Source organism: Cetorhinus maximus, chromosome 28, assembly GCF_964194155.1.
Source record: "Cetorhinus maximus chromosome 28, sCetMax3.hap1.1, whole genome shotgun sequence".
Classification (NCBI taxonomy): Eukaryota; Metazoa; Chordata; class Chondrichthyes; order Lamniformes; family Cetorhinidae; genus Cetorhinus; species Cetorhinus maximus.
This window is the reverse complement of record NC_135906.1, coordinates 23,058,797-23,080,702: the sequence shown is the minus strand read 5'-3', so window position 1 is coordinate 23,080,702 and position 21,906 is coordinate 23,058,797. Positions and strand designations below refer to the sequence as shown.

The following is a 21,906-nucleotide window of genomic DNA, read 5'->3' as shown; positions in this document are numbered from 1 at the left end:
CATCTGCAAGTGTGGTTAGACCAGGCTTGCTTGACATGGGGTTGTGGAGGACGGGGGGATTAGATGACAGACGAAAAGCAGGCAATGGGGGAATCAGCCATCCCACCGGAGAACCCCCCCAATTTATACCTCTGCCAAAATTGACTTTCACCCCTGTGACATCCATTCTGTTCAGGGGATGGCAGATGCCACATATTCATAATGCCCTCAGCAAGTAGAGAACATGTGCTTCCATAAATGGAGAGAGAAGCACTCAAGGTAAATCTTCCTACCGCATCCACAGCCCCCCACCCAACCCAGACCAGCTCACCCTGCTGTACAAGAGCAGCAATAATGTGTGTTCTATTTCAGAGGCACATGGATTAGAGAATGTGGGGTACAGCTGATGGTTCACATTTACAAAGTGACTAAAACAGAAATGCATGAATTTACATCAGTGGGCACTCTACCCAGAATGGTTATGGATCAAAGGTGAGCAAATGGATTTAAGGTACAGATTAGTCACAATATGATTGAGTGGCAGAACAAGCTCGAGGGAATGACGGACTGTGCTGAGTGGGGAATGTGCATTGGGCATGGAGGCGCTCGGAGCTGGTGACAGCCCAACCCATCCCAGCCTCCTGGACAGACACTGGCTCCTGGCATCACCTGAGCCTAAAGGAAGCCACTGGTGATTAAAATTTCCACTTTTATTTTGAATATTATTATTAGTGTGCCTTTGAAGCACTGAAAACCAGAAGCACAGTCAGAACGAAGGAGAGTGGCATATCAATAAGATTTAACTTGCCCAAAACCAATTCCTAATCAGGGCTGACCAAGGAAGGAGTGCCCAGCTCACTCTCTCTCCAGCATAGGACCACAAATGTACAATTCTTGTGTACTGGACCAGTCTTTTTGCACAGGACATCTGCTAGCAGCTGAACAGGCTGGAGCACCTTGAGATTTTTTCCCAAAAATATACTTTACTCATAAAATTTATAAAAGTGACGGTTCAAAGTTGGCATTGCATAAGATGCAAAACAAATCAGTTTCTTACAATACTGTATGTTACTCACTACATTTACTGTTGAAGTTAATATTTACCACACTCATTAGATGTCAAACATGCAGCTCGAGGGTTTTTTGGCGTTTCCAGCCCCTCAGTGTACTATGGCTGAAGGGCCTTGGACAGAGTCCTTTCCCCACTGCGTCTTTGTGGCAGCTGCGCCAAGCTTTAGTGCATCCCTCAGCAAGTAGTCCTGGGCCTGGGAATGTGCCACACTGAGTTATGGACAACTCTTTGCACTGGAATACCAGCAGTTTGGGCTGACTGAAGAGTGTCCTTCAGAGCTCTTGGTCCTCTGGCTGACTTGAGAAGATTGCTCGGGGACACTGAAGCAGGAATTTCTTGACAGTGGGGGATTTGAACCCCCTGCTTGAAAACCTAACACCTACATTAGGATCACGTGAGCCCCCACAGTAAGCTTTTAACTTCCGCGGCAATTGAATGTCTTTTTAAACAGGGGCCAATTTTGCGTGCAATTCTCTCTCTCTAGGCCACTGCGCAGATGGAGGAGAGGCTACAGGAGTTCTTCACGGTCAACGCTCCAGAGAATGTACTCCCCTTGGCTGACGGGGTCCTCAGCTTCATCCACCACCAGATTATCGAGATGTCCAGGGACTGCCTGGATAAGTCGCATGAAGGGCTCATCACTTCACGGTATTTCTACGAGCTGCAGGAGAGCCTGGAGAAGCTGCTGCAGGATGTGAGTCAGCCCACATGTTGTAAATTACGTGGGAATCTTATTGGTCAAATGTCTCCCTTCGATGAACAGGTTGCCAAGTGAGAGGCCATTGTTTCGTTAATGTTGCCAATTACTTGTAGAAGTAGCTCAGGAAAAGTTCTTAAACAAAGGTGGGAAATCATTTTTTTAATTTATGCATTCGTGGGATGTGTGTGTCCCTGGCTAGGCCAGCATGTATTGCCCTTATTCATTTAAGAGTCAAACGCATTGCTGTTGGTCTGGGGTCACATGTAGGTAAGGATTTGCTTCCCTAAAGGACATTAGTGAACCAGATGGGTTTTTAAATGACAATGGTTTCATGGTCATCATCAAATTTCACCATCTGCCAGGGTGGGATTTGAACCCAAGCCCCCTGGGCATTACCCTGAGACCCTGGAATACTAGTCCAGTGACAATACCACTATGCCACCCACCTCTCTCTTCTACCTATGGTATTCCTTCGTCTTGAGAGCTTCTGGCTACTAACACACCCCTTTGTTCTCTACAGCAGAACCCAAAACAGTTCTGTTCACCAAATATTAGGAAGGATGTGAGGATCTTTGAGAGAGCGTAGAGGAAATTTACCAGAATGCTTCCAGGGACAGGGGATTTTTGCTACAAGGATAGGTTGGAGAAGCTTGGGCTGTTCTCCTTGGAGCAAGGGAGATTGAGAGGAGATTTGATAGAGATTTTATACTCCATTGCCCTTGGATAAGGTAGACAAAGAAAAGCTGTTCCCATCATCTGATATTACAAGAACTAGGGGACGCAGATTTAAGGTTTGGATAAGAGATGCAGGAGGGATGCGAGGAAGAACCTTTTTACGCAGTTAGTGGTAATGACCTGGACCTCGCTGCCCTCGAGGATGGTGGAAGTGGAGACAATGAATGGTTTCAAAAGGAAAGTGGATGGGCATTTGAGGGAAATAAACTTGCAAGGGCTATGGGCATAGAGGGATTGAGACTGACTGGATTGCTCTATAGTGAGCCAGCATGGACTCGGTGGGATGACTGGCCTCCCTCAGTAGCATAATGACTCTTTGAGGAAAGACAAGATCCAGGGTATTTAACTGAGAGACATTGATGAAGCAAATGTAAACATGCAATTTGACTAAGATGATCACACATTACATAAAGAGCAAAGAAAGGTTTATTTATCACCTCATCACATTTTTCAAGAATGTCCCAAAGGACAATGAATTATATTGAAATGAAGTCATTGTTGTCATGTAGGAAAACACAACAGCCATTTAGTTCACAACAATAGCAATGAGATGAATGGCCTGTTGTTTTCGGAGATGTTGAATTGGTGTAGAATTACTTGCCAGGACAATTCCCTGCGCTTCCTTGAATAATGCCATAAGATCTCTAACTTCTGGACCTGTCCTTATACATGAATCACAAAATGTTAGCATGCAAGTACAGCAAATAGGAAGGCAAATGGAATGTTGGCTTTTGTTGCAAGGGCGATGGAGTATAAAAGTAGGGAAGCCTTGCATTGGCGAGACCACACCTACAGCACTGTTTACAGTTTTGGTCTCCTTATTTAAGGACAAATATACTTGCATTGGAAGCAGGTTCAGAGCAGTTTCAAGAGATTTATTCCTGGGATTAAGGGGATTAAGGGGTTGTTTTATGAGGAAAGATTGAGCAGGTTTGGCCAATATTCATTGGAGTTTAGAAGAATGAGAAATTATCTTATTGAAAGAACTGAATTGTAAGATTCTGAAAGGTCTTGATGAAGTAGATGCTGAGAGGATGTTCCCCCTCTGGGGAATCTAGAACAAGGAAGCACAGTTTAAAAATAAGGGGCCTCCCATTTGAAATGGAGATGAGCAGGAATTTCTTCTCCCAGAGGGTTGTTAGTCTTTGGAATTCTCTTCCACAGAGAACATTGGAGGCTGGATCATTGAATATATTCAAGGCTTAGATAGATTTTTGATTGACAATGGAGTAAAGGGTTATGGGGGCTGGGGAGGAATAGAAGGGGGTGGGTGCAGGCAGTCAGGAAAGTAGAGTAAAGGCCACAATCAGATCAGCCATGTGGCAGACCAGGCTCGATGAGCCTACTCTTGCTCCTATGATTTTATTCTTGTTTGAAGGGCAGTCTTTGCAAGATTGAGATATTGGCTCCAAAACATACTTCACCCTAGATTACGGCTTCAGTTTTGGAGCGAGGCTTGAACCCACAACTTGAGTCAGGAATGAGAGTGCCACTAACTGAGCCAAGCTGACACAATGGCTCTGGTGCTTGTGGAGTGGGATGGTCGAGGTGAGAGAGATCAGGGAGAGATGAACAGCATGGTTCAGCCATAATCTAATCGAATGACGGAGGAAACCCAAGGGGCTGAATAGCCTAGTTCTGTTCCAACGTGGCATTGATAATTGTTCATGCATTTATTTAATAACCTTTGAGCATCAGGAAATACATATACAGAATTCTCTGTCATGAAAGTAAATGATAAAGTCCCTGAAAGGTCTTTGTATGTGGAAGGCGCTTGGTCATTTAATTGATGATTATCCTTTTTCATGTTTTGACTAAATTAAAATTAAAAGTATCAATAACTTTGAATATACTGGTGGGGAGACATGTCCGTTTCTCCTTTCACCAAGTTCCTTATGTCAGCCATAGTCTATAGTGAGGCATTAGAGTTCGGTCGTCTACATAGTGAGGAGCAACCGAGTCAATAGGTTCATACCATTCCTGTCATCAAGCCTAAAGCAGCATCGGGTGTGACCATGGATACAGGGTGCAGGGGTTCACGAAAACTTTAAAAAAGCCTTTGAACAAAGACCTGCCTAATATTTACAGCACACATCCCTCAAGGTGCCTGTACCTTTAATTCATGCCTCACCTGGTTCACAGAATCTTATTCCATAGAAGAAGGCCGTTCGTCCCATCGTGTCTGTGGTGGCTCTTTGAAAGAGTTATCCAATGATTTCCACTTCCCAATACCAAAAATGCCCTTTTCAAAAAAACATACTCAGAAGATAATTATCTCTTCCCAAAATTTCAAACAAAATGATAGAGAATTGAATTAGCTTTAAATCCATTTTACTATTTCATTCCATTTGAATTTTTTTTTTGCCTATCGATCAGTTCTGGGAATGTTATTGGGTGAACTGACTGGAGTGACTTTCCTGGCCGTGATGGTACCAGGGAGCTGAATTAGCATCAGTCGTTACCAAGTGGTGCGCTTTTGTTCATGTTTGATCACTTCCACCACCCTCGCAGAGACTGAAATGTTATAGGTCAGTTTTGTTACAAGCAATGTCTCTAACTTCTTCCAGGCACATGAACGGTCCGAGAGTTCAGAGGTCGCTTTTGTGACACAGCTGGTGAAGAAGCTCCTGATCATCATTGCACGGCCGGCGCGGTTATTAGAGTGCCTGGTAAACCATTTTGTTTCGTACAAACCCAATGCAATTGCTCCAGTTCCCAATGATATTATATCCAGTGATTGAAATAAGATCCTCAGACATCACAACAAGGTGAAACCTTTGGCTTTACTCTGGACTAGCTCTACAGATGTTTGCCCATGATCATGTGAACCATAGCACACCTAAGTCATGTAGCTTACATGTAGATCACATGAAAATCACAAATAGGTCACATGTAAGTCTTCACTTGTAGGTCTTTTAGCTTGATTTTCAATTATAAACAGTGAGTGTTGATCCATTTTACTAAGGGCTTTTTCCCAATGCTGTGTGCAGTTAATTCAAGATTAATGTCAACAATTGCATTTATACAATGCCCTCAATGTAGTAAAATGTCTCAAAATTAGATAGGAATTGACAGCAAGCCAATGAAGGTGGTCAAAGAGCCTCTTAAAGGAGAAGAAAGAAGTGGAGAGATCTGGGGAGGGATTTCTAGAGCTTATGCCCCAAGCTGAAGGCGCAGCCGCTAATGGTGAAGCAAAGGAAATTGGGGAAGTGTAAGAGGCCGAGCAAAGGTTTGGACCTTTCGAAATGAGCTGTATGTCCAGAGTCTTTACCTCTCGATTTGATGAGGTAAAAATGTCTTTAAATTTAAGGGAATAAGAGCGTCTTGCTTGCTCTGATGTTACGGCCTTTCTCTGGATTTTAGTGACTATATGGAATAGGGAAATTTCAATTCTCATGATCTTGCTTGTTTCTAAAATCATCAAAACTAAGTCTATACTCTCCCCCTCCACTATCATCAAAACCAATGATGCAAGCCACGCGTGCTTGTTAGATCATTTGAAGGGAGAGGAAGTGATTACACCTGGGGCAGGTGGATAGCAATGAAACATTGTCCACACCATGCCTCAGCCTTACCGCTGATATTCAGCTGGGACACATAGCCCTGGACGCTGGTCCATATTCCTTCCAAGAGAATGAAGTTGAGCAACTGGAGTGAGTAGGATGGTTTGTGTTTGAGAGTGCATCCTACACGGAACCTTGCACAACTAAACACCAGCTCTAACTGCACGGGAAGTCCTGTGATAGCTGATGCTTATTAGAATGGTAGAGCGATAAAGGACAGAAGGAGGCATTCAGCCCATCGTGCCTGTGCTGGTTCTTTGAAAGCGACTTAGTCCCATTCCCCCTGCCCTTTCCCCATAGCTCTGCAAAATGCTTTCAAACTGCTAGGGTGGAATTTAAAACCTGTGTTCTCTGGATTATTAAGCAGTACAGCACTGATTTACATTCAGCTCACTTGTTTAATTTAGTAATGGGGGCAGAGAGCTTTCAGTGCTGAAAGGACCCATCCGTTTCCATGACCTGTGGGTTACCTTGAACTCATTCAGTTAATTAGAATCTGACATAGGCAAGTGAGTTTCAAGCTCCCCCAGCCCACCTCCCTTTTCCCTCCCCCTTTCCCAGTATTGAGTCTCAAAACACAGCTAGCTTGGGACTCAGCAATCCATTAAACAATAATCCTGACCTGACCTAATCACCGTATTCATAACTCACTCGTTCACGCATGATCTCACAGCTGGGGCATGAGTGTGGGTACAAGCTCATTGCTGCCAATCGAGTGCTGGGGAATACTTTCAATAGGAATGAATGACTGCATTGCCCTGCTTGATAGGACTCATCTGTGTTTTAGGTTATTAACTTCAAGGTACAGTTGACCTAACAATCTCCTGTCTCTTCCAGCTCCCCCAACACAGAAAGTCACCTTGATCTTGAGATGGACACATCAGTATGTTAAAACGTTTTTGTGAAGAAGCAATTGGTTAAATAACGCTGGTGTATTGCACACCCAAGCATAAAGTTCATATGTAGAGCAAATGACAGCCCTAATTCACTCTCGGCTTATTGGTGTCACTCACAGGAGCCTCAACGATGTTGATGGAGATGTCGCTTGGGGGAAACTGGGAAATGTTTCTTTCAGGTTTGGGGCTGAACTGTGTTGTTATTCTGAAAGCAACCCTTACACCTAATCTGAGGGATACTGGCTGTTTGCAGTGGGAAATCTTCCATTCATCATCATTTAACCTGCATTTATATAGTGCCTTTACCTTGGTGAAACATCCCACACCGAGTCACATGAGGAGGTACTAGGCTAAGTGCCGTAAAGCTTAGGCAAAGGGGTAGGTTTTAAGGAGCATCTTAAAGGAGGAGAGTGAGATAAAGAGGTTTAGGGAGGGAATAAGACCATAAGACATAGAAGCAGAAATTAGGCCATTCGGCCCATCGGGTCTGCTCCGCAATTCAATCATGGCTGATAAGTTTCTCAACCCCATTCTCCCGCCTTCTCCCCTTAACCTTTGATCCCCTTACCAATCAAGAACCTATCTATCTCGGTCTTAAATACACTCAATGACCTGGCCTCCACAGCCTTCTGTGGCAATGAATTCCATAGCTTCACCACTCTCTGGCTAAAGATGTTTCTCCTCATCTCTGTTCTAAAAGGTCTTCCCTTTACTCTGAGGCTGTGCCCTCGGGTCCTAGCCTCTCCTACTAATGGAAACATCTTCCCTACGTCCACTCTATCCAGGCCTTTCAGTATTCTGTAAGTTTCAAGCAGATCCCCCCTCATCCTTCTAAACTCCATCGAGTATAGACCCAGAGTCCTCAAACGTTCCTCATATGTTAAGCCTTTCATTCCTGGGATCGTTCTTGTGAACCTCCTCTGGACCCTCTCCAGGGCCAGAACATCCTTCCTGAGATACGGGGCCAAAATTGCTCACAATATTCTAAATGTGGTCTGACCAGAGCCTTATAAAGCCTCAGCAGCACATCCCTGCTCTTATATTCTAGTCCTCTCAAAATAAATGCCAACATTGCATTTGCCTTCCTAACTACCGACTCAACCTGCAAGTTAACCTTAAGAGAATCCTGGACTAGGACTCCTAAATCCCTTTGCACTCCAGATTTCTGAATTCTCTCCCCATTTAGAAAATAGTCTATGCCTCTAATCTTCCTACCAAAGTGCATGACCTCACACTTCCCCACGTTGTATTCCATCTGCCACTTCTTTGCCCATTCTCCTAATCTGTCCAAATCCTTCTGCAGCCTCCCCGCCTCCTCAATACTACCTGTCCCTCCACCTATCTTTGTATCATCTGCAAACTTAGCCAGGATGGCCTCAGTTCCTTCATCTAGATTATTAATGATTTCAGAGCTCAGGGCCCCGGCAGTTGAATGCATGGCCACCTGATATCTCAAAGCACTTTATAGCTAATGAAATACTCACTGTTGTAGTGTAGGAAACACAGCAGTTAATTTGCACTCAGCAAACTTCCACAAACAGCAATGTGATAATGATCAGATAATCTGTTTTTTGTGATGTTGATTGAGGGATACATATTGGCCAGGACACCAGGGATAACTCCCATGCTTACCTTTGAGATAGTGCCATGGGATCTTTTACATCCACCCAAGCAGACAGATGAGGCCTCAGTTTAACATTTCATCCAAAAGACAGTGCAGCACTCCCTCAGAACTGCACTGGAGTGTCAGCATAGATTTTTTGAGCTCTAGCCCTGTAGTGGGACTTGAACCTGGAACCTTGTGATTCAGCAAAAAAGTAAAGGCCTCTTATATGCATAAACGGCACAGCTCCAAGGAAGTTCATGGTTTAACTGATTTTGAAGAACTCACCAAGTCACCAGTGCTGCATTAAACCCACTCAAAGACATTCCTTATTTCCTTCCCACTTCATTTAGGAGTTCAATCCAGAGGAATTTTACCATCTACTGGAAGCAGCTGAAGACCACGCGAAGGAGGGCCATGGGGTTAAAATTGACATCCCGCGTTACATCATCAGCCAACTGGGACTCACCCGTGACCCCCTGGAAGGTAAGGGCACTTTGCTTTTGATTTTACCCCTCGATTGTCTTATGCAGGTTAAATATTGAGCACTGTGCAATGTTACCAACCTTCAGCACTTCCAAATCAGGAAATAATCAAGAGAAAATGTACAACATATATCTCTCAAAAGGAATCCTAAAAGAGCTTATTAATTGTGTTTAATTGTAAGCAGAAGGTAAGCATTTACAGGTTTCACTTGAGCACATATAAAGGGACATTTATTGAAACTGTGGTGTGGTTGTGTTGGGAGGTGTACGCTTGTAATGTATAACTCTGTAAATAAATCTAAGAGTGAGTAAAGATTGGCTCCAGTACTATCCTTCACCAACTGGCTGTTGGGAGATGAACATCTCATAGGGAGATGTTGTGTTCTTTTTAAGTCTAAGCATCATTGACAGAGGGGCTTTGATAAACTATTTTCATTGGCAAAAGGGCCAGAAGCCAGAGAACACAGATTTTAAATAATTTGCAAAAGAACCAGATGAGAGATGTTTGTGCACAGCGAGTTGTAGTCGGGAATGTGTGCCTGAAAGGGCGGTGGAAGCAGATTCAATAGTAACTTTCAAAAAGAAATTGAATAAATACTTGAAGAGGAAAACTAGTAGGGCTCTGGGGAAGGGAAAGTGAAGTGGGATGAATTGGATAGCGGATCAAATGGCCTCCTTCCGTGCTGCATGTTTATCTCTGCCTCTCAGTGGGGCACAATTCCAATGAAGCCAGTGGCCTTTCATCACGTGTGAGCCCGTACACTGGAGCACAGAAAGTCCGAGACTGTTGTGACGAGGTGGATCCTTGCTAGATGTGAATGCAGGCCTTCGTGTTGTGGTCACATCTTCAATGTTGTGCTTGTGCCAATTGAGGCCCCAGCCAGTGCAATTGGCAAACTATTCAACTGCATGAGGCTTCACAACTAAGACCTGTCCTATTCTCAACTGACACTCGGAAAAGCGCAATTATCTGCAGTAATCACTAAAATGCAGCCAAGAGTGAGAGACCTGACATTTATTCCTTTCCCCACTCGGGAGAATCCAAGCCCATTGTACTGGCCCCATTAATCCATGGTGAGGACAGCTAACCTGCCACAGAGCAGGCTTTCCAGTCTGTATATTTCAGTACTGCAATGGGAGATGCATTTATTCACTGAGCTTCCGGGGGTAGATAACTTTTAGTTTGCTGTCTCCATCTGTAGGTGAGACATAATTGAGAAGGCCTCGTGTTGTTGAGGTATAAATGTGAGTTGGTCCTTTGTTCTGCTAGGGGTTTGGACTGGTAACATCATTTACAATCGCCGCTATGCCATGTAGGAGGTGGTGAGACATGAGCCACAGGATTCTCTGGTATGAGGGAGTGAATTCAGAGAGTACAGTGCCTCTCTGTGATTACTGGCCCCTTGAGGATATGTGCCTTGTTACGCACCAAGCTCAAAACCCCATCCTTTCGTGCACACATTGTCCTCTCATGCACGCACTGCCCTCGCATCCATGCACTGCCCTCTTGTGCGCACACTTTCCTCTTGTCCACGCCCTGCCCTCTCATGCTTGCTGCAAAATCAGGCCTCTTAAACAGGCCAGATTAAACACGGCGTCCTAAAGCTTAAACATGGCTTCCTGCTGGCCATTTAGATCATCTTGACAAAGTTTTGCAATTGGTTTACAATAGAACCCCATGACAGGGTAACAGAGTTGGGTGGGGGGAATGGGAAAAGAAGGACAAAAATAACTATAAACATTTCAAAGTTAGTTGAGGTAACCACAGCGAAGAATTAATCAAAATGGCCTTATCTGATTTGGATGTCAATTGGGCTCTAATCGCTAGCTTGATGGCACATTCTAAACAATCAACTCAAATTTTAGAGAGCCACGTGTTATCCTAAAGCAACAGTGCTTTAGATTAACATAGTCTCATGACACAGGTGAGGTGATTGGAAGTGAGGCCTCAATCTGATTAATGCACACAATTGTCACCTTGCGTATTGAGACAGTTTCCCGCAGCCATATTCTATTCCAGTATACAGCTGTCAGTCATCGCACACCAAAGCTGAAATAACAAAAACAGAAAATGTTGGGAAAACTCAGCAGGTCTAACAGCATCTGTGGAGAGGAGAAAAACAGAGTTAACGTTTCGAGTCCATATGACTTCTTCAGAGCTAAAGAGAAGTAAAGATGTGATTAAATTTATACTGTCTAAAGAGGGGGGGTGGTGGAGCAGGTGAAGCTGGATAAAAGGCCAGTGATAGGTGGAGGCAAAGGAGAGATTGCCAGAAATGTCAAGGTCAAAAGGACAAAGGGGTGTTAATGGTAGCGATACTGGCTAAAGGAGGTGCTGATGGTGGCATTACCGTCAGAAAGCAGAAAGTAATAATAGCAGGACAAGGGTAAGTACTCTGGAAAGAACAACATGAACAAGTGACAGATGGCCCTTGTGGGGGTGGGGTGGGGGGAGGGGGACAGTGGTGGGAAAAAAGATTGAAAATAGGATAAAAGGTGGGGATAAAACAATGAATAAAAATGAAAATAAATAAAAATAAAAATAAGTGGATAAAAAATAAAAATGAAAATGAATATTGAAAAAAGGGGATAAAAAGGGGAGTGAGGATGGAGGAGAGAGTCCATGGTCTGAAGTTGTTGAACTCAATGTTCAGTCCGGAAGGCTGTAAAGTGACTAGTCGGAAGATGAGGTGCTGTTCATCCAGTTTGCGTTGAGCTTCACGGGAACAATGCAGCAAGCCAAGGACGGACATGTGGGCATGAGAGCAGGATGGTGTGTTGAAATAGCAAGCGACAAGAAGGTCTGAGTCATGCTTGCGGACAGACCGAAGGTGTTCCGCAAAGCGGTCACCCAGTCTGCATTTGGTCTCTCCAATGTAGAGGAAACCGCATTGAGAGCAGCGAATGCAGTAGACCAAATTGAAGGAGGCGCAAATGAAGCGCTGCTTCACCTGAAAGGAGTGTTTGGGCCCTTGGAAGGTGAGGAGGTAAAGGGGCAGGTGTTGCACCTTCTGCGATTGCATGAGAAGGTGCCGTGGAAGGGAGATAAGGTGTTGGGGGTGATGGAGGAGTGGACTAGGGTGTCCCAGAGGGAATGGTCCCTACGGAGTGCCAACAGGGCAGGGGTGAAGGGAAGATGTGTTTGGTGGTAGCATCATGCTGGAGTTGGCGGATATGGCGGAGGAAATAACGTTGAAATAACAGCTGAAATAACTGTGTTAGGAAGTAAGGTTTTCAATGTCTGGCCTGTTAAAACTGAAATGCTACATTACTTATTCTGTATTCTTGCAAGCAGAAATGGCCCATCTGGACACCTACGACAGTCCAAGCCTCAACGCCCAAGAACTGGTCGACTTGATAGATGTGAGTCACTTCAGCTAGAATTATATTTGTGTTTCTTTTTCTACATTTGTCTTTAATCTTTGAAAGGGTTCTTCTCTTGATTCCTCCTTCAACTCTCTGGGCTTAGATGGACAACTCTATGTTGTCAATGTGTGATGTGGTCTGATGGTTAATGTTCAGCAGGTCTGGCAACATCTGTGGAGAGAGAGAAACAGAGTTAACAGTTCAGGTCGATGGCCTTTCATCAGTTCTGACGTAAGGTCATCAACCTGAAACGTTAACTCTGTTTTTCTCTCCACAGATGTGGCCAGACCTTTTGAGTATTTCTATCATTTTCTGTTTTTATTTCAGATTTCCAAAGTCCGCAGGATTTTGCTTTCATGTTTGGGTTAAATTCCAGAGTTCACGGTAATTCATGGAGGCTTCGCCCCCCCATGCTTGCAAAGTGGTGCCCTTCAAGTTATCTTGTAACCAAATGTCTCTCTCTAATGGAGAGAGATGACTATGATCCATTGTGGACTATGTCTAATTACTTAAAAAAAATTCAGAGTTGAGTGCCTTAAGAATGTACGTACGGTCCATCTGACCTGCTAACCTTAGCAAAACTTTACATTTGTCATTGGCGGACTTGAGTCTTAGGCGATCTTGACCTTCGGGCTGCTTGATTACATGGCTGTGAGATATTTGTCGTAACTGCAATGCTGTTGAACTGATTGTATGTGAGGTGCTTTGTCTCTCTCTGTCTTTCGTTGTGTATTGTATTCCTTCCCTCTCCCTTGCTGTCTCTATGCTTCTTTCTCTGCCTCTCTCTTTCTCTACCACTGTTTTAGAAAGTCTCCTTCTCACTTCCACTCCTTGCGCACAAATATACCACAGACCATGTTGGATGAAAGACTGTTTAAGGCCTGGACAGTCTCAACTCATTTTCCAGCTGAAGAGAGATCACAGCTGAAAGCAGCTGTCTGTTCAGTGCAGTGACAAGGGTGGCTGATGCTGTAAATGGAAATGTCACACAAATGTAATAGAAATGCACTTTTAAATTCATTGTGAAAGGGTTTGAGTCAGTCTGGAGGGACGGTGATGATGAGCCTGTCCAGGGGGCACCTGATACATAAAGGAAAACTGTTCTACACTCAGGAATGTTAATTAGTCTTCAGTATAGATTTTAAATTTTAACAAGTATAATTTTTCTTAATGCTGGCTGCACATTTTCCCTTTCCATCAGACTCCTAGATTAGAGTGCGTGAACAGAATGGCTTTGTTTTAATTCACTGCTGAAGATAAGCTAGGATTCAGGTGGTCATATATCATGCAGCAAGTTACAGAGTAGAGGTGAGGAAGGCCGGTCACATACTCAGAATACTCCTCCACTCCTGATGTTACACAGCGAATTACAGAGAAAGACCGACGCTATGGCTCTGTCACCTCCACATTTGGTAATTCCAATGCTCTCCTAGGCAGCTTCCCACCCTAAAGTCTCCCTAAGCTTTAACTGATCCAAAACCCTGCTGCTTGTATTCTATCCTGATTCAAGTCCTGCTCGTCTGTCAGTGCCCTACATCAACTCCCAATTAATATCTCAATTTGAAAGTTCTCAATATCATGTTTAAATCTCTGCATGTCCTTTGCTCCAGCTCTATAAATTAGCTCATTCCTAAGTCTGGCCCCTGGTGTATTTTCCCCTCTCTCACTCTCCCTTCACCCCACCATCAGTGGCTGTGCCTTCAGCTGTCTCAGCTCCTCTACCTCTCCACTCTGCTCCCCTTCTTCATTAAAGCCTACCTGTTTCAGCAAGGTCTCCCCTCTTCAAACTTCTTCCTTTGGCCCGATGTCAAATATTTTGATTACGGCTCTATGAAGCACATATAAATGCAAGTTGTTGTTGGAAATTCCACTCTAACTGACATGTTTGGTTTGTCCCAGGGCCGTGGAACTTCTGGTAAGCCCACAAAGGCACCATCTGAAGAAGACTTTGACACCATTAAACTAATAAGCAATGGGGCATACGGGTGAGTGGGAATGTGGATACTTTATTCATTTGAAAGGTGTGGATGTTGCTTTATTATAGTTAACTTCTTGAGAAAGATCTTATAATTGGGTAAGAAATAAATGATTATAGAGGTTGGGTGATGGGAGTATGGTTGCCAACTCTAGTTGGCCATATTCCTGGTCACCTTCCCATCTCCAATATTTTTATTACGAGATAAACAAAAAATGTTTAGTGAAGACAATACACAATAGTTTCACCACCTAGAAATTTTGCTTGCAGCAAATTCCAGATTAATTTGAAATCCTAGAGACCCTGGAGGGTTGGTAACTCTATATTGAGTTGGAATCCCTTTTTAGACAGATGGGAGGATGAAGCACAGCAGTGTATCTGCATGCTGCTCTTTTACATATGGGACTTAGTTTTTGTGGAGTTGGAACAGATGGTACAAGAGTCTTCACTTTAATGATTTGAGGATTATACCTTGTATTATGAGTGGATAGCTTCTAAAGTTATCCTGGAAAGGAATGGGAATACAGTATGCAAGGATTCAACGATCCGTTGCCAAGTCTAGCTCAAGCTGAGTGATTAAGCTGCAGACTGCGAGATCAATGAGAATTGATCAACAATCAGGATCACTGTGAACCTTTGTAGACACCATAGGAAAAGCAGGAGGCCATTCAGCACCCCCAGGCCAGACCTGCTATTCAATCAGATCATAGCTAATTTGTGCCTCAACTCCATTTGTCCACCTTTGTTCCATATCCCTTGATAACAGTACCTGACAAAAATCTATTGATCGCAGCCTTGGAAATGTCAATTGGCCCCCCAGCATCCACAGACTTTAGTGGCGAGCCAGTTCCAAATTTCCACTACATGTGTAGAAAAGTGCTTCCTGATTTCACTCCTAAATGGACTAGTGGCAGTGTACTCTGCATTTGGATGAACCAGTTCTTTGGCTGATATGAGTGGACAGCACATGGGCACTGGCAGGAAACAAGTTATAGAGTCATTACGGCACTGAAAGAGGTCATTAGGCCCTTTGAATCCATGCTGGTTCTCTGTAATCTAATCAGTCCTGTTCCCTTGCTTTATCCCGATAGCCCTTGCAAGTTTATTTCCCTCAAGTGCTATCCAATTTCGTTTTGAAATCATTGACCCTCTCCACTTCCATCACCATCATAGGCAGCGAGTTTAGGGTCATTATAACTCACTGTGTCAAGTAGTTCTTCCTCACTTTCCTCCCTGCATCTCCTGTGCAAACTTTAAATCTGTGTCCCTAACCCTTGTACCATCAGCTAATGGGAACAGCTTTTCTTTGCCTACCTTATCTAAATTTGTCATAATCTTGTACACCTCTATCAAATCTCCCCTCATTCTTCTCTGCTCCAAGGAGAACAACCCCACCTTCCACAACGTAACTTTGTAGCTAAAATCCCTCATCCCTGGAACCATTCTTGTAATTCCCCTCTGCACCCTCTCAAGGACCCTCACATCCTTCTAAAGCCTGGTGCAATAGGCTAATCGTAGCCTAGCGACAGTTTTATAAAGGTTCAGGCCCCGCTTTCGCACTCAATACCTCTATTTACGAAACCCAAGATCCCATATACTTCGCTAACTACTCCTGCAATATGTGTCATATTGGTGCACATAAGCCCTGAGGTCCCTCTGTCCCTGCACACTTTTGAGAACTGTGCCACTAATTTAATAACACTTCAATTTATGCTTATGCAAACCTAGACAATTTGACTCCCAATAGAAACTATTAAAGTGAATGGGTCCTTGCTTTGTTCCAGTGCTGTTTACTTGGTGAGGCACAGAGAGACAAGGCAGCGATTTGCCATGAAGAAGATAAACAAACAGAACCTGATTCTCCGAAACCAGATCCAGCAGGCATTTGTGGAGCGTGACATCCTCACCTTTGCAGAGAATCCATTTGTTGTCAGTATGTTCTGCTCCTTTGAGACCAGGCGACATCTCTGCATGGTAATGGAGTATGTCGAAGGTGAGTTATTAGAGTGCTAACCCACCATCGCATCCCCTAAAGGGGGAGAATGTGCACGGAAATATATTTTGAATGATTGTAATTATAATAAGTAGGTAAATACTCCTCATGGGAGTGGGTGGAAGTGAGGACTTTACACATAAGTGAACCTGGAATCACTTAAAAGGCACTTGGTCACTGTGGTGGGGGAGGGGCTATAATTTTTTTGGGTGCATGAACTAAGATGAGTTGAATATCCTTTTCACCTGGGGACCTTCTAAACAAATGGGTCCATGTATGGCTTGCCTTCCAGGTTCAAACACTGACCATGCAGTTGGAATCGGGTCCCAGTCCCATCTATGCAAATATCTAAACATAAAGTGCACCATTGCTAATCAGTCACACAGCAGAAGTTTCCGGCACCTCCCACTGGCCGGATTTGCCGGATTTGCCGGTTCCGCCAAAATCAATGGACTTTTGAAGGGCTCTGCCACGTTTTACAGCCCAGTGCCAGCCGCGACAGGGCCGTAAAATTCCTCCCACAGTGTAAGGATGGCGACAGCACACAATGATGTCCTGATTTGTGCTTGGTGCTTTCAGTCAAACATAAGCGCAATCCTGCTTTGGAAAGAGCAGGGGAGTTCTCCCTATCGTCCTGGTCAAAATTTATCCCTCAAGCAACATCACTTTAAAAAGACAGATTACTTGATCGTTATCACATTGCCATTTTTGGGAGCTCGCTGTGTGAAAATTGGATGCCGAGTTTCCTTTGTCACATCATTGTCACATCAAAGCGTTTTGGGACATCCAGAGGTTACGAACGGGGCCAAACAAATGTCGTCTCTTTTATCATCGATCCAGTTGCATTTCAGAACGTAAATTAATTGTGCAATCGCTGAAAAATACTGTTTCGGTTCCTTGTAATTGGAGTTAACAAGCTGGTTACAGAACCTGCTGCGCACAAGAAAATTGAAGGCTTAGGCCGAGATATTCCAGCCCCACCCGCCGCTGGGATCTTCCAGTCCCTCTGAAAGCCAGTGGACTCCTGGCTGGCCCGCAGCCTCCCCCATGATGGTGGGGCCAGAAAATCCCGGCCTTAGTTACTGATAGCTGCCACAATCCAAAAAATAATTATTTGTTGGTTTAGTGACCAATTTCCATCACTTGCTGTCACTAATTGAGGCCTGGAATGGAGGCTGACAGAGGCCCAAAGACACCGGCGCAGGCAGATGTGCAAGTTTCCCAATACCATTCCTGCCGTTGACCATTTTGAGGGAGGTGGGTTCAGGGTCTGGCAAGACTGCACCCCCCCCCCCCGTGAGGTGGGGAGCTAATTAGGCTCATTAAGAGGCTTGTTAACGATAGCTAAAGGAGGCCGAGTGGGATTTTCCAGTCAGCTTCCAGTTTCCTGACATGACCAGGGCACCCAGCAGCAGGCCAGGTTGCATGGAAGACCTACAGGCCCTCCCCACTTGCCTAGGGTGCAGTTAATGGCTGTCGTCCTTGGGCTTTTCTCCCTAACTCTTTCACCTTCTTCACCCAACAATATAGCCTGGCTGCTTTTCATGCGTTTTTAATTTATAGCTTTTTAAAAAAATTGGTGAGAGGGCACCTCCATGTTGAAGCACCCTCTCAGTTACTCACTCTCGAGCTGGAAGGCCTCTGATTGACCCTCCTGCTTCGAGAGTCTGCTTTCCACTCTTAGTCGGACAGGGAACCTGTCTCCATGCCTATTAAAGGGGCACCCTAGTCTACATCCCAAGGAATGACTGCTTTCCCCGGGAGGTGGGTTTGCGACTGGAAACAGTCCCGGCTCTTGTTTCCTGCCCTCAAAGCAAAGATTCTGCACCATGTTGGGGCAGATGGGCCCATGATAAATGTATGAAAATAGGGTGATGGACCTTACTCACACACAATGCCCCGGTCTTCAGCCTAGACTGGATAAGAAACTAAACCATCCCCCACCCCAGCCTAACCTCCCCATCCCATGCACTTTGCAAGAGAAATCTTATGAGTTGCGAGAGTAGTAAGAATTTTACTGTGGTAATTTTGCATATGTAATCGAGCAGTTCATGTAATTAGTGTGAGGCATTGACGATATAAACTACGACGTTACTAAATATTGATATCACTATCCTGCCTCTGGGGTTTTTCAATGCAAAGTTGTGACACAAGCTTTCAGATGTTGCACTAAATCATGTCCCACACTGTTAGGATGATGCTGAAGTACTGTGTCTGTCACATAAGAACAGGCCATTTGGCCCCTCAAACTTGTTCTGTCAGTCAGTTAGATCATTGTTATCTTATCTCCGTCTACCCTACTTTGTTCCATATTCCCCACTTAACAAAAATCTATCAATCATTCCATTGACCCGCAGCCTCAACAGTTTTTGTGGGTGGAAGAGTTCTAGATTTCTACTACCCTTTGTGTGAAGAAGCGCTTCCTGACATCACCCCTGAGCAGCCTGGCTCTAATTTTAAGGTTCTGGACTCCCCTACCAGAGGAAATTTTTTAAAAGTCATTTCATTCATGGGATGTGGGCTTCACTGGCTGGGCCAATATTTATTGCCCATCCCTAGTTGCCCCTGAGAATCGGGTGGTGAGCTGCCTTCTTGAACCGCTGCAGTCCATGTGGCGTAGGTACACCCACAGTGCTTTTAGGGAGGGAGTTCCAGGATTTTGACCCAGCGACAGTGAAGGAACAGTGATATAGTTCCAAGTCAGGATGGTGAGTGGCTTGGAGGGGAACTTCCAGGTGATGGTGTTCCCATCTATCTGCTCCCCTTGTCCTAGATGGTAGTGGTTGTGGGTTTGGAAGGTGCTGTCGAAGGAGCCTTGGTGAATTCCTGCAATACATCTTGTAGATGGTACACACTGCTGCTACTGTATGTCAGTGATGGAAGGAGTGAATGTTTGTGGATGTGGTGCCAATCAAGTGGACTGCTTTGTCCTGGATGGTGTCAAGCTTCTTGAGTGTTGTGGGAGCTGCACTCATCCAGGCAAGTGGGGAGTATTCCATCACACTCCTGACTTTGTGCCTTGTAGATGGTGGACAGGCTTTGGGGAGTCAGGAGGTGAGTTACTCGATTCCTAGCCTCTGACCTGCTCTTGTAGCCACAGTATTTATATGGCTAATCCAGTTCAGTTTCTGGTCAATGGTCACCCCCCAGGATGTTGAAAGTGGGAGAATCAGTGATGGTAATGCCATTGAATGTCAAGGGGCAATGGTTGGATTCTCTCTCGTTGGAGATGGTCATTGCCTGGCACTTGTGTGGCTGAATGTTATTTGCCACTTGTCAGCCCAAACCTGGATGTTATCCAGGTCTTGCTGCATTTGGACATGGACTGCTTCAGCATCTGAGGATTGCGAATGCTGCTGAACATTGTGCAATCTTCAGCGAACATCCCCACTTCTGACCTTATTGATGAAACAGCTGAAGATGGTTGGGCTTAGCACACTACCCTGAGGAACACCTGCAGTGATGTCCTGGAGCTGAGATGATTGACCTCCAACAACCACAACCATCTTCCTTTCTGCTAGGTATGACTCCAACCAGTGGAGAGTTTTCCCCTGATTCCCATTGACTCCAGTTTTGCTCGGGCTCCTTGATGCCACACTCGGTCAAATGCTGCCTTGATGTCAAGGGCAGTCACTCTCACCTCACCTCGGGAGTTCAGCTCTTTTGTCCCTGTTTGAACCAAGGCTGTCATGAGGTCAAGAGCTGAGTGGCCCTGGCGGAATCCAAACTGGGCGTCAGTGAGCAGGCTATTGCTAAGCAAGCGCCACTTGATAGCACTGTTGATGACCTCTTCCATCACCTTGATGGAGAGTAGGCTCTGTTGAATTTGTCCTGCTTTTTCTGTACAGGATGTACCTGGGCAATTTTCCACATAGCTGGGTAGATGCCAGTGTTGTAGCTGTACTGCAACAGCTTGGCTAGGGGTGTGGTCAGTTCTGGAACACAAGTCTTCAGTACTATTTCTGGAATGTTGTCAAGGCCCATAGCCTTTTCACTATCCAGTGCCTTCAGCCGTTTCTTGATATCACGTGGAGTGAATCGAATTGGCTGAAGACTGGCACCTGTAATGCTGGCTACCTCCAGAGGAGGCTGAGATGGACCTTCCACTTGTCATAATCTTCTCACTGAAGATTGTAGCAAATGTTTCAGCCTTATCTTTTGCACTGATGTGCTAAGCTCCTCCATAATTGAAGATGAGAATATTTGTGGAGCCTCCTCCTCCAGTGAGTTGTTTAATAGTCCACCACCATTCACGACTGGATGTGGCAGCACTGCAGAGCTTAGATCTGATCCATTGGTTGTGGGATCGCTTAACCCTTTCTGTCACTTGCTGCTTATGCTTTTTGGCACGCAAGTAGTCCTGTGTTATAGCTTCACCAGGTTGATACCTCATTTTTAGGTATGCCTGGTTTCCTGGCATGCCCTCTGCATTCTTCATTGAACCATTGATTCCCTGGCTTGATGGTAATGATGGAGTGGGGGATATGCCAGGCCATGAGGTTACAGATTGTGGTTGTATATGATCCTGCTGCTACTGATGGTTCACAGCGCCTCATGGATGCCCAGTCTTGAGTTGCTAGATCTGTTTGAAATCTATCCCATTTAGCACAGTGGTAGTGCCATACAACATGATGGAGTGTCTCCTCAATGTGAAGGCGGGACTTCGTCTCCACAATGACCAAGCGGTGGTCACTTCTACCAATACTGTCATGGACAGATGCATCTGCGGCATGCTCAGCGACACCAGAGGAAATAATGACAAGATCATTTGTTTTTTAACAATGTTGATTGAGGGATACATATTGACCAGGACACTGGGCATAACTCCCTTGCTTTCTCAAAATAGTACCATGGGATCTTTTACATCCATTTGAGAGGGGCAGATGGATTCTACCTGATCAATATCCCTTTTCTTCTTCAGGTGCCTTGTTTGCAATGTCGGCGATCATGGCTCTCCAACTTTCACGGTCTTTGATCATGGTCAACATCTTATTGTTGTTCTTAAAATCTTGTGCCTGTTCTGCTTCTTAAGCTCAGTCTATTTCCTCCTTTGTCTCCCTCTTGCTCTGCTGCCCTTGGTTTTACCAGTCACTACCAGATGTTCTTATTTCTCTCTCCTAAGTACGTGCCCCTTAATCACCTTAAAAACCTCAATTAGATCACCCCACAATCTTCTGTACCCAAGGGAAACAGTCTATGCAACCTGACTTCACAATTTAATGCTCATAATTTCATTTTTTGCAGGAGGTGACTGTGCAACATTACTGAAGAACATTGGGGCATTGCCAGTGGACTTGGCTCAGATGTATTTTGCTGAAACTGTCCTGGCTTTGGAATATCTACATAATTATGGCATTGTCCATCGGGATCTAAAGCCAGACAAGTAAGTTCGAATCACCTTTTCCTGTCACAGTGACGTTTACGTTGAGACCAATGTTATCCAGGTATTGTTTAAATGGATGAGCTAAGTATTAAGCAGGAAATATTCAGTGTGTATGAAGAACCATCACTTGCCTGGATTGAAGATTAATCTCCAGGA

The 21,906-nt window shown here is 44.7% G+C and overlaps 1 protein-coding gene across 1 annotated transcript in view; it reads left to right on the top strand.

Moving 5' to 3' along the window:
• Positions 1–21,906, top strand: part of LOC144668926 (microtubule-associated serine/threonine-protein kinase 1-like) — a 155,094-nt gene that overhangs the window by 92,205 nt on the left and 40,983 nt on the right. The window contains exons 9-15 of the mRNA XM_078531405.1: positions 1,536–1,745; positions 5,054–5,155; positions 8,902–9,034; positions 12,329–12,396; positions 14,299–14,384; positions 16,159–16,367; positions 21,612–21,750. Coding sequence (XP_078387531.1) covers positions 1,536–1,745; positions 5,054–5,155; positions 8,902–9,034; positions 12,329–12,396; positions 14,299–14,384; positions 16,159–16,367; positions 21,612–21,750 — 947 coding nt within the window. The remainder of the gene's footprint in view (positions 1–1,535; positions 1,746–5,053; positions 5,156–8,901; positions 9,035–12,328; positions 12,397–14,298; positions 14,385–16,158; positions 16,368–21,611; positions 21,751–21,906) is intronic.